The sequence below is a fragment of the Sarcophilus harrisii genome, chromosome 6, assembly GCF_902635505.1.
Source record: "Sarcophilus harrisii chromosome 6, mSarHar1.11, whole genome shotgun sequence".
Lineage (NCBI taxonomy): Eukaryota > Metazoa > Chordata > Mammalia > Dasyuromorphia > Dasyuridae > Sarcophilus > Sarcophilus harrisii.
In genome coordinates this window covers 135,866,295-135,879,479 of record NC_045431.1, presented here as the reverse complement: position 1 = coordinate 135,879,479, position 13,185 = coordinate 135,866,295, and the positions used below count along the sequence as shown (strand labels likewise).

Here is a 13,185-nt window from a genome sequence, read left to right as displayed (position 1 = left end):
ACAAAACAGAAAAAAAAAAAAAAAAAATTAAACCTGATTGTTCCCAGTATCTGTCAACAGTTGAAGCTCTTGGGAAATAATTAGTTAGAAATCCATGCATTTGCTTGTAACTAAATTCTATGATTTCTTATAATAGTTGTAGACAGGCTATAAATAATTATCTGCCAGGCACTGTGAAAAGCATTTTTAAAATATCTGATTTGACAGATGAAATAGGAAATCTATGAGATCAGAAAAGGCTTTCTGGAGGAAGTGAGTGGTATCTGATATGAGCAAATTGAAGGCAAAGCAAACATTTAAATAGAGAAGAAGAAGGGAATAGAAGGAGGAGGGAGGAAATAGAAGGAAATTCGAATAAAGTTAGTAGTCTGGTTTGGTTAGAATGTGTGGTGTGGAACGGGGAGTGGTATGAATCTAGTCTTTTTTAAATTAAATTTTTAAAGAGTTAATTCATTTTATTTTATTTCCAATTATATGTAAAGATTTTTTTCAACACTCACTTTTGCATGATTTTTGAGTTCCAATTTTTTTTTTTTCTTTCTCCCTCCCTGATTTACCCCCCTCCTGATGTATTTGCAGGTTAAATTCAAGTACTTAGGTAAAAGATGGACAGAAGAGTAGAAGAAATATTAGACAGGGAGGCCTTTTGGGATTATTATTTCAACATTCCAGATGAGAAGTGATAAGGCCAGGTCTGGAGTGGAGGAGATCCTATAAAAAGTGAGAGAGAAGTACAAAATATTATAGAGACAGACAATGACAGGACCTAGCAAATAATCATTTGACAAGTGAGGATGGCAGATATGGCAGAGTTAAAGATGACTCTGAAGTTTCAAAGCTGGGTACCTAGGAAGATGTAAGAAACCTCGGGCAAGTCTGAGGTTCTAAATATTAGAACTTTTGTGTCTGAAGTGCCAGGGGAATCCCTGAGTAGACGTCCAACAGGCATTCTGAAATTCAGGCCTGGAGTTCAGAGGAGGTTTGGGGGTTAGAAATCTGAATTTAATAGTATAAAAGCTAAAGTTACAGGAGTGAATGAAATCATGAAGGAAATGAACACAGAGATGAGATGAGAGCCTAGAACAAATCTTGGGAGAGACAGACACTTAAGGGGAAGGAGGAGAAAAAAAGACTAATAAAGGAATCTGAGTAACATCCAGATAAGAGTGAAAACCATGGAGTGTCATAGAAGACAAGAAATGAAGAGTAACCGCAGAAAAGTAGGGGGCAGGGTAAGCAGGAGGGAGAAAAAGAGGCCTAATAGAAAAAGTAGGTAAGAAGTGGCTGGACACTTTCATTCAGAGTGAATGACCTGGAGAAGCAGCATGGTAGAATAGATTTACCAGGGGAACCAAAAGTTACAAAATCTGGGTTGAAATCTCTCTTCAGATACTTAATAGCAATGTGGTCCTGATCAAAACACTTAACCCCTCTCAGCCTCATTTGTAAAATGGAGGTAATAATAACATCTAACTCATGGAGTTGTGAGGAACAAATTATGAGATTCATAAACCTTGAAGTATTACATAATGTCAGCAACTAAATGTTGTCTTCTCTCTTCTCTTGGGTAGCCATTTTTACTATACTGTTTTAAATATAAGGCTATTCTCGTCAACTCCATACAAAAGTCCCATTTATTCTTTGATCATTGCTTTAACATAGCCTTTCCTGTTAGCTCAGTTCATTTTGGAATTTTTTCTATTCTGACATATTTTTTAAAAAACTTGAAGTCACAATCACATTATGCTCTGCCTTCCATCTTTTGTTTGTATCTTTCCTAAAATGGTTCTCTAATTGATCTCTTAAGAGGATTTGATCCTCTTGAAGTTTCTTCAGAATTTTACTCTACACTCAAAAATCTGCTTTAGTTATTTCCCCTGTAGGATTTTAGGCCAAGGAAGCCTATTGATTTATTGTCTTTCTTCCAAACTCTCTGAATTCTGGTCTTCCCAAGTCTAGGCTGCATATCAAATTCAGCCTAATTGTCCCCTCTCTATTAACAAACTTTAGGAGACAGTTGATCCCTCCTATTCCTCTCAGCATCCTAGGGTTCTCATCATTTCCACCCATGTACTTATTTCTTCCTTATTGCTCAGATCAGTTTTTTCTCACATCAGAGTTCAGCATTTAAGACCCAGAATAATTCAGAGCTTAGTAATATCCAAGGAAGATCACCTTCTATAAGTAAAATAAAGCCCTTCTATAGGTAGGTGAGAGAGAGTGGAGATAAAGAATATGGAAGGTCAGGTTGCTGATTTACTGGGACATGAAGATGCTAGAAGAATCATTAAGATGAATACATAATTTGTCACAAAGATGGTAGATGTTGGGCTAGAGAAATATATATCAGAGTTAATCTGGAAGGAAGGAAAGTGATTTGGAGGTTCATAGCATAATAATAGGGATCTGAACAGCATGATATAATTGGATAATACTTTCTATGCATAGCAAGTTCTTCACAAATGCTTAATTGATTGATTTGATTATTATATTACCACTATGCATATTGATAGAGCTTTATACTTAAATAAAGCAGTCACAAGACTTGTGAGTGACAAGTAGTGAGAAACCTGAATTCTAGTCTTAGGACCCAAAGTTTTATTAGTTCTAAGACTTTAGGCTACTCACTTAATCTGAGCATGAGTTTTTTTCTTTTGCAAAAAGAGATTGGCCAGGCTATCTAACAAGTTTGTGAGGAATAAATGGAAGTAAGGGAATGGAACACAATATTATCATTCTACTCTGCGTTCCTTTCTGAAAGTCTTGGTTCACAGCTTCACAACATATCCTTTGTGTTAAGCCAAGAACAGTTTATCAACAAGGGTAAAACACTGCTTACCACCACTCTACTCTTCTTTAGACTTTCTTTCAATTGGTTTATTTCCATTTGGAGAGCCTTGTCTGCCTCCTGGAGGGCATCTCTTTCTTTGATGACAGTATTCATTTTACTGAGGCTTGCATCAAGTTTCTGAGTCAAGTCCATTTTTTCTGTCTCTACCAAGGACAAGGTGTGATTCATCTTCTTTAACTGCTCCTCTAACTGACACAGCAATTGTCTTTCTAGTTTAGTCTCATTCACCTCCTTTCTCATACTAAGAAGCACCTCTTCTGTTTCTTGAAGCTTTAGAATCTTGAGATATAGATTAAAAAAAATTTATATGGTACGTGGCTATATGTGAAAATGTAATTTTTTAAATACTTCTACACAGAAAACGTCTTATAGTAAGCCTCAATTAACATGTAGCTATTACCTTTTGTTGTAATTCATTATTTGTTTTCTCTAGATCTCCTTGAATACTGAAGATCTGAGCTTCCTTTTCTGACAAATCCTCTTTCAATTTATCAGTAATCATTTGCATCTAAATACAAAAAGTCATATATGTGAATATATATGTATATAATAAATACGTACTGAACATAAGAAATTTAGAGAAACATAAAACAAACTAAGTTTAAGAGAACAGTACACACACACACACACACACACACACACACACACACACAATGACTATAACAGTAACTGGAAAGTTCACTAAAAGGAAACTGAATGCAGAGTAAACAAATTATTTCATTTTGAATCCTCAAAAAAAAGTTTACTACTTTTAAAATTATAGGAAGGGGAAAAAAATCCTAACTAAAAAAGGGTACAATAGAGGCAAAAACCCCTCAAATATAAATATATTTCTGTGTCAATACAATAAAAATGACAGTATTACTTAAATCGCCTAAATTATAATTTTAGGCTTTGTACAATCAAATTACCAGAAGAATACTTTGTAGAGCTAAACCATATTAATTTTGAGGAATAAAAATTTTGGAATATCATGCTCTATGGAAAAAAGGGAGCTGGATGCTAACAGATCTCAGCTGAAGTTACTGAAATTATATGCAGATCAGTGAAAAAGCCTAGAGAGACAAGCCTTAGACCATAATTGTTATAAATGTCATGAAATAAAAAATGCAATGAAATTGCAATAAAAGTAGTTGATCATGGAAATAAATTTGGAGTTATTCAAGAAAAGTTACTGAATTCTTTATTCTCTTTGCCAAAAAATATTTCTACTCCTGAGATGCTATCTCTCAGGAGAAGGGAAGCAGTACTAACAAAAAAGGAAAGACCTATAGGTACTTGAATGTGTGACAACAAAGAACAGGAAATGAAAAATATGTCCAATAAATGTGGAACTGATGAACAAATTACCTATATAATGGTATTCCTTACTAAGAGATAAGTAATGATGAATATGAAGAATTTAGAAAAGCATGGGAAAGCAGAACCAAAGACAATATACACACACATAAAATGCAAACAGAGAAATAAAGTCAACATGGAGATGCAATGAAAATCTGGTTAAACATAATGGTCATTATTACTACCACAATGTCAAAGTTAAAGGATATACACCACTGCTCTCTCTTTTCTATTAATACTTAATAATCTGCATTCTCTAAATGGGTTTGCTTGTTTGTCTAACCCAAATGTTTCAATTTATTAGCAATTCTTTAGTGCTTTATCAAGGATTGATAGATGTTTTTGTTCCTTTAATTTTTTCTAGATTCTGCTAATGGATGAGAGAATATTATTTCATTTAATGAATATATTTATATTTACATATATTTATAGCACTTAAAAACTAATTTTTTTTTTTTTAACAAGTATGCACATAAGGAATATGAGTTCAAGTGTCTTACTCGGGTATCTTTCTTAGTTCAGTTTGATTGAATACAAGAAACATTTTTTAGGCACCTTACATGTTGAAGTGGACTAGGTGTAGGGAATACAAAGATGAAATGCATAACAGTCCCTGCCCTTACCGAGTTTATATTCCTATTATGGTACTACAACATGTACAAAGATAAATACAAGATAATTTGAAGAGGACATGAAAAAGTATAAGGAATCAGGAAAATTTAATGACAGGAAATGATATATAGCTATATCTTACAGTAAGTTGAGGATTCAAAGTAACAGAGATGAGAAAAGTATGCATTCTGGGCATTAAGAACAATCTACACTGTAAGAGATGGATTGATCAATTTTGGAAGAATAGATAAGCCAGGATGGCTGTAATGTAGCGTAAAGGTAGTTACATGAAACTTTGGAAAAATGAAAATTACTTGAGTAAGGCATGTCTAGATTTGGTCTTTAGGGATATTAGTTTGGAAGCCCTCAAAAAAAATGGAATGGGAAAGGAGAAGCAAGAAGACCAATCAGAAAGCTATAGTAGTAGTTAGAATGAGAAGATAACAGGTATACTAAGTGCTACAAAGGAAGCATGTCAAAAGCATGTTCACTAACTGGATATGGAAGGTAGGGAAGATGAGGAACAAGAAAAAAAATGACTACAAACTTGTGAACCTGGGAAATAACAATACCAGTCTCAACAGATAAACTTTATTTTGGAGAAGATAGAGGAGAAAGGAATTTAAGTGGGGAAAGGAGCTCTGTTTCCAAATATGTCGAGTATCGATCTAACCAGATAAAGCTTTCCAGATGAGGAGGCAGAATGTATTTGTTAATTTGCTTAGAGAATGCTAGGGAATCAGCAAAGAAATTACCTGAGACAATAGCTTAAACAAAATAACAGTTTACAAAGTAAAACCACAAAAACTTGGCAGTCTTTCTATATAGTAGTAAAAAAAAAAATCACTAAGGGAAAAATTGAAATGAAGTCCATACAAAGTAACTACAAAATAAAAAATAGTTTGTCTACTGTGTCAAAGGGAACTAAAAAAAGAGATTCATATTTCCTTTAATACCATCACAAAGCTTACTTTGGAAAGGTCCACTATGCTTTACAATATTAAAGCAACAGGTACAAAATACCCAAACCTACCTTTTCCTGCAGTTCTGAATTGTTTTTCTGTAAAACTTCTTGACTCTTTAATGCTTGACTTGTCTTCTCTGAAATGCATTCTTTTAGTTTATCAATTGTCATCTCAGCAAATTTTAGTTCTTCTTGTATTTTTTGATCCTTTAATATTAAAAGAAAATCCATTTATAATACTATTATCCTAACATTTCTTTGGCTTTTCAAAAAGACTTGGTACTCAGAAGAACACATTTAACTAGACAGTGAAGCTTACCTCAGCTAGGAGGTCCCTTATGGTTTCTTTCAGTTGGTCCCTCTCTATCTGAAGAGCCTCTTGTGTCTTTGTTAATCCATCTCTCTCCTCAGTTACTGATGCTGTTTCTTCAAGACTGGCTTGGAGTTTCTGAGCCAGCTCTAGGTTTTCTATCTCTATCCTTTCCAGAGTAAAATTTTTGGATTTTAATTGCTCTTTCAAATGTTCCACCTCATTCATTTTTTCCCGAGCTTCAGTAACTTCTTTTCTGACATTAAAAACTTGCTCCTTTTCCTCCTGAAGCTCTTGTATCTTGTTTTGGAAAAAAAAAAAAAAATTAATTTTAACAGTTATGTCCTGCAAGGCCCTCTGGGCTACTCAAAACAATTAAGACAGGTTATTCACAACCTTATTTTTACCTAGTTACAAAAAAACCCTAAATCCAAAAAAACATCATACTACCTTCTCTTGCCCTCTTGTTTTTTTCCTCTGCTCTCCTAAAATCCTCACCCAGACTCCAATTTTCTCACCTCTCTATGTGTATAGAAGACCTTTCAGATGTTCATGCTATTTCCTCTTCAACTCAGAAGAGAGCAAGATTAGTTCTTTCTTTTATGCCACCATTTTATAATTGGTTCCTTTTATTTTTTTACTTTTCTTAGAATTATCCCATCACACACAACTCAGCCCCAATCTTTCTTTCAAACTACCTTAGTAATGATTATGTGAATACTTATTTTATGTATATGAATGTTTTTAATGTATTTTTTGTATTTTGTGTATATGAAATGCCTATGAAAGTGTTATTATAAACACTCATATTAATGAGTGACTTACAATTAATTTTTAATGTTCTGTGGAGGAGAAAATGAGATTGGTGATTTTGCAAAACCCTTTCTCATTTAAATTCAATTCATGAACAAAGGCCAAACAAAAAACAAACAATAATATTTTTTCTGGATCTTTTATGTATAATTTGTCAGTTTGTTCTGATCTTTCTGTTGCAAATACTGAAAGTCTTTCAGTTCATCAAATGTCCACTTTTTTTCATTCGCTATTATATTTAACTTTGCTGTGTAAGTTATTCTTTGAGGCAATCCCAGATCTTTTACTCTTTGAAATATGCCATAAAACTTAGGATCTTTTAGAGTAGAAGCTGTGAGGTTTGTGAAATCCTGACTGTATTTCTGCTGTATTTCAATTGTTTTTTCTTGTTGATTGCAGTATTTACTTCATAACCTGGTAATTTTGAAATTTGGCTATAAAATTCCTGCAAGTTTCCCTCCAAGGATCTCTAGTAGATTTTGAAAAAAAAATTCTCTTTTTTCTATAATTCCAGGGCTATCTTCCTTCATAATTTTTAGTTATTACTTGTCCAGATTCTCTTTTTGGTTATAATTTTCACAGAGTCTGACAATTCTTTTATTGATATTTTCTCCAGGTAAATGTCTAATGAGATGTTTTAGAGTCTCTGTTTTTTACCTTTCCTCTTGAATATGAACCCAGATCTTCTTTTATACTAAAATATTGATTGGATTCTTTTTGAGCAGTTTATTTTTTGTCCTAGGCCTCAGTTCCTCCTTACTGTCATTTTAAAAATTGTGTCCAGGAATTTAGAAGGGATGTGAGGATTCTTGGAGAGATGGTTAAAATGGAGGGGTAAAAGATAGGGGAAGAAGATAAAAGTAACAGGGACAGGGTAAAAAGAGAATCTGAGAAAAAAATAATAAAAATGAGATGAGAGGAATTCACAAATAGAAATTATAACTTTGAATGCGAATGAGATGTTTATTGCAGCTATCTTTGTGGTGGAAAAGAACTAGAAAGTACAGGTAGACCCATCAACTGGGGAAAGGCTGACCAAATTGTGTATATGGTTGTGATGGAATGCTATTGTACTATGAGAAATGATGAACTCAATGATCTCAGAAAGATCTTTTCATGGAAAGACTTGCACGAAATGATGAAGAATGAAATGAGCAGAACCCAAACACTATATTCAAATAACAGCAATATTGTTTTTAAAATGACTTCAAGCAAGGAAGTCATTTTGATAATCATGAATAAATTAAAATTAAAGGACATATGAAGATGCTTTCTGCATCCAGAAAAAGAACTGAAAAACTGAGGTATGTATAGAATAATTTTATATTATATACCTATATTATGTTTAATGGTAGTCACCTCTAGGTCAGTATGGAAAAAGGGAAAGAAAAAAAGGAAAAAAATTTACAAGGTAGCTTTGTTGTATATTTGGAGGGAATAGCAACTTGTTTGTAGGAGATTTGCGGTTTCATCTACAATCATCTTTTTTTAATACTACTGTTATGGAAATGCTTGTTTTGTTCTGTGATTTGAAAATTAAATAAATCTATAAAACAAAAAACAAAAGAGAAAGAAACCTACCCTTTCCTTCAATTCAGCATTAGTTTTCTCTAAAGCTTCTTGAGTCTCTGACACTTGAGCTGTCTTCTCTGAAACGCATTCTTTTAGTTTATCAATTGTCTCTTGGTGTTCCTTCAGATTCATTTGAACAATTTTTAGTTCTTTTTGTGTTTCTATATCCTTTTGAAGTTGGAGAGGAAAAAAGAAAAATATTTATAATAAGATTGTACAGACATGACTGTCTCTTTTTTGGAATTCTGGTTTCTCATAAAATCATAGTTATGAGAAATGAGATAAGATGATGCTTACCTTATCTACAAGGTCTCTTATGGTTTCTTTTAGTTGATCCCTCTCTATGTAAAGAACCTCTTGTGTCTTTGTTAATTCATCTCTCTCCTCAGTGACAGATGTTGCTTCTTCAAGACTTGCCTGGAGTTTCTGAGCTAGCTCTAGGTTTTCCATCACTATCCTCTCCAGAGTACAATCTTTGGATTTTAATTGCTCCTTTAAATGTTCTACTTCCTTCATTTTCTCTTGAGTCTCAGTGACTTCTTCTCTGACATTCAACACTTGCTCCTTATTCTCTTGAAGCTCCTGAATCTTGTTTCAAATTTAGAAAAAATACTAATTTAGTATAAACAGTTATATCCTGAAAGGTCCACTGGGCTACTCAAAAAAGATTAAGGCATATATTCATAATTACATTAGTTACTAGTCACAAATAAAGAAACCTACCCTTTCCTTCAATTCAGCATTAGTTTTCTCTAAAGCGTCTTGCATCTCTGACACTTGAGCTGTCTTCTCTGAAACACATTCTTTTAGTTTATCAATTGTCTCTTGGTGTTCCTTCAGATTCATTTGAGCAATTTTTAGTTCTTTTTGTGTTTCCATATCCTTTTGAAGTTGGAGAGGAAAAAAGAAAAATATTTATAATAAGATTGTACAGACATGACTGTCTCTTTTTTGGAATTCTGGTTTCTCATAAAATCATAGTCATGAGAAATGAGATAAGATGATGCTTACCTTATCTACAAGGTCTCTTATGGTTTCTTTTAGTTGATCCCTCTCTATGTAAAGAACCTCTTGTGTCTTTGTTAATTCATCTCTCTCCTCAGTGACAGATGTTGCTTCTTCAAGACTTGCCTGGAGTTTCTGAGCTAGCTCTAGGTTTTCCATCACTATCCTCTCCAGAGTACAATCTTTGGATTTTAATTGCTCCTTTAAATGTTCCACTTCCTTCATTTTCTCTTGAGTCTCAGTGACTTCTTCTCTGACATTCAACACTTGTTCCTTATTCTCTTGAAGCTCCTGAATCTTGTTTCAAATTTAGAAAAAAATACTAATTTAGTATAAACAGTTATATCCTGAAAGGTCCACTGGGCTACTCAAAAAAGATTAAGGCATATATTCATAATTACATTAGTTACTAGTCACAAATAAAGAAACCTACCCTTTCCTTCAATTCAGCATTAGTTTTCTCTAAAGCGTCTTGCATCTCTGACACTTGAGCTGTCTTATCTGAAACACATTCTTTCAGTTTATCAATTGTCTCTTGGTAGTTCCTTCAGATTCATTTGAGCAATTTTAGTTCTTTTTGTGTTTCCAGATCCTTTTGAAGTTGGAAGGAAAAAGAAAAAATATTTATAATAAGATTGTACAGACATGACTGTTTTTTTTTGAATTCTGGTTTCTCATAAAATCATAGTCATGAGAAATGAGATAAGATGATGCTTACCTTATCTACAAGGTCTCTTATGGTTTCTTTTAGTTGATCCCTCTCTATGTAAAGAACCTCTTGTGTCTTTGTTAATTCATCTCTCTCCTCAGTGACAGATGTTGCTTCTTCAAGACTTGCCTGGAGTTTCTGAGCCAGCTCTAGGTTTTCCATCACTATCCTCTCCAGAGTACAATCTTTGGATTTTAATTGCTCCTTTAAATGTTCCACTTCCTTCATTTTCTCTTGAGTCTCAGTGACTTCTTCTCTGACATTCAACACTTGTTCCTTATTCTCTTGAAGCTCCTGAATCTTGTTTCAAATTTAGAAAAAAATACTAATTTAGTATAAACAGTTATATCCTGAAAGGTCCACTGGGCTACTCAAAAAAGATTAAGGCATATATTCATAATTACATTAGTTACTAGTCACAAATAAAGAAACCTACCCTTTCCTTCAATTCAGCATTAGTTTTCTCTAAAGCGTCTTGCATCTCTGACACTTGAGCTGTCTTATCTGAAACACATTCTTTCAGTTTATCAATTGTCTCTTGGTATTCCTTCAGATTCATCTGCACAAATTTTAGTTTTTCTTGTGTTTCCAGATCCTTTTGGGGTTGGAAAGGAAAAGAAGATTCAAGAAAAATATTTGTAATAAGATTGTACAGACATGACTTTTTTTTCTTTAAATTCTGGTTTCTTACAAAACCATAATTATTAGAAGTGAGATAAGATGATGCTTACCTTAGCTACAAGGTCTCTTATAGTTTCTTTTAGTTGGTCCCTTTCTATGTGAAGAGCCTCTTGCGCCTTTGTTAATCCATCTCTCTCCTCAGTGACAGATGTTGCTTTTTCAAGAATTGCCTGGAATTTCTGAGTCAGCTCCATGTTTTCTATCTCTATTCTTTCCAGAGTATAATCTTTCAATTTTAACTGTTCCTTTAAATGTTCCACTTCCTTTACTTTTTCCTGAGCCTCAGTGACTTCTTCTTTGACGTTAAAAACTTGCTCTGTTTTCTCCTGAAGCTCCTGTATTTTATTTCAAATTAAAATTGTTTAAAAATTTGTTTAGTTACATCCTGAAAGGCCCACTGGGTTCCTCAAAAAAGATTAAGAAATGGTATATACAATTTTTATCAGTTAGTCATGAATAAAGAACTCTTTATAAATACATACATCAAATATTTATAGCAGCCTCTTTGGGGAATGGCTGAATAAATTGTGGCCTATGATTATGATGGAATAATACTGTTCTATAAAGAAATGAGCAGAATATTCTTTTTTTTTTTTTTTTTTTTTAAATTTAATAGCCTTTTATTTACAGGTTATATGCATGGGTAACTTTACAGCATTAACAATTGCCAAACCTCTTGTTCCATTTTTTCACCTCTTACCCCTCACCCCCTCCCCCAGATGGCAGGATGACCAGTAGATGTTAAGTACATTAAAATATAAATTAGATACACAATAAGTATACATGACCAAAACGTTATTTTGCTGTACAAAAAGAATCAGACTCTGAAATATTGTACAATTAGCTTGTGAAGGAAATCAAAAATGCATGTGGGCATAAATATAAGGATTGGGAATTCAATGTAATGGTTTTTAGTCATCTCCCAGAGTTCTTTTTCTGGGCATAGCTGGTTCAGTTCATTACTGCTCCATTGGAAATGATTTGGTTGATCTCGTGAGCAGAATATTCTTAAAAAAAACCTTGAAAGTCCTCCATGAACTTATGCAAAGTGAAATATATTGTGCACAAAATAGTAGCAATGTTGTGGGATGATCAGCTGTGAATGACTTTGCTATTCTTAGCAATACTATGATTCAAAACTATTCTATGATGAAAAAATGATATCCATATTGATTATGTCTGAATACATAATCAAGCAGTTTTTTTTTTTTAAAATCGGTTTTTTGGGAGAGAAGGAAGAGGTAAACGTTTGTTTTCTTCCTCAACATGACTTTTTGGAAATGTTTTACATAGATTTACATAAGTCTTTCTCAATTGGGATAGTGGGGATGGGGAGGAAGGAAGAGAATCTGGAACTCAAAAGTTTTTTTTTTAAATGTAAAAAATTATTTTACAGGGGAAATTAAAATATTTTTAAAAGGGAAAAGAAACCTACCCTTTTCTTCAGTTCAGTATTAGTTTTCGCTAAAGCTTCTTGCATCTCTGATACTTGAGTTGTCTTCTCTGAAATACATTCTTTTAATTTATCAATTGTCTGTTGGTGCTCCTTCAGATGCATCTGAACAATTTTTAGTTTTCCTTGTGTTTCCAGATCCTTTTGGGATTGAAGAGGAAGATTCAAGAAAAATATTTATAAGGAGACAGAGCCAAGATAGTATATAAATGCTTACCTAGCTCCCCCAAACCACTCCAAATTCCTTTAAATAATGACGCTAAACAAATTTTAGAGCATTAGAACACACAAAAGTATGAAACGGAGTATTTTCCAGCTGAAGACAACTTGAAAGGTCCGAGAGTCTAGTGTGCAGTCATGATGGTTTCTAGACCTCTCAGCACAAAGATAACAAAGATGACTTAGAAGATCAGTTGCCAATGTCTGTCAGTAGGATGAGAGGCCTTGGGAAATCAGAAAATCAGGAGTGGGCATGGGTGGTAGTGGCAGCTGTAGCTTCCTGGAGATCTCAGTTCAAAGGAAGTATCTTTACACTGAGGAAAGATCCTGTTGCTTCAGCACACTAGAACTTACAGCCACAGTAGAGTGGGGTCACTCCTCATAGTTCTAGGGCACAAGTTATCACTTCTGATGCCTAGAAGGATCTCTGAAAATAGCTTGGGGCAGTACACTTTGGAAATAGGGCCCTACTTTAACAGAGTTAAAAGCCAAGATAATAGGCTAGGAGAATGAGCAGAAAATAGAAAAAGATTCTGACCACAGAAATTTACTATGGTGACTAGGAAGATCAAAACACACTCAGAAGTTCCTACATCCAAGAAAAAAAAAAAACTGATTTCAAAGAATGGAAGAGCTCAAAAGGATTTTGAAAATC

At 33.6% G+C, this 13,185-nt stretch overlaps 1 protein-coding gene across 2 annotated transcripts in view; it reads right to left on the bottom strand.

Annotated features, from left to right (window-relative positions):
- CENPE (centromere protein E) overlaps nt 1-13,185 on the bottom strand; it is an 89,503-nt gene that overhangs the window by 27,182 nt on the left and 49,136 nt on the right. The window contains exons 30-36 of one of the 2 annotated variants that reach the window (XM_031943836.1): nt 12,294-12,452; nt 10,909-11,193; nt 10,614-10,772; nt 6,088-6,378; nt 5,838-5,975; nt 3,252-3,359; nt 2,840-3,130 (exon numbers count right to left, since the gene is read on the bottom strand). In XM_031943836.1, the coding sequence (XP_031799696.1) occupies nt 2,840-3,130; nt 3,252-3,359; nt 5,838-5,975; nt 6,088-6,378; nt 10,614-10,772; nt 10,909-11,193; nt 12,294-12,452 (1,431 nt within the window). The remainder of the gene's footprint in view (nt 1-2,839; nt 3,131-3,251; nt 3,360-5,837; nt 5,976-6,087; nt 6,379-10,613; nt 10,773-10,908; nt 11,194-12,293; nt 12,453-13,185) is intronic. The other variant, XM_031943837.1, reaches the window with a different exon arrangement.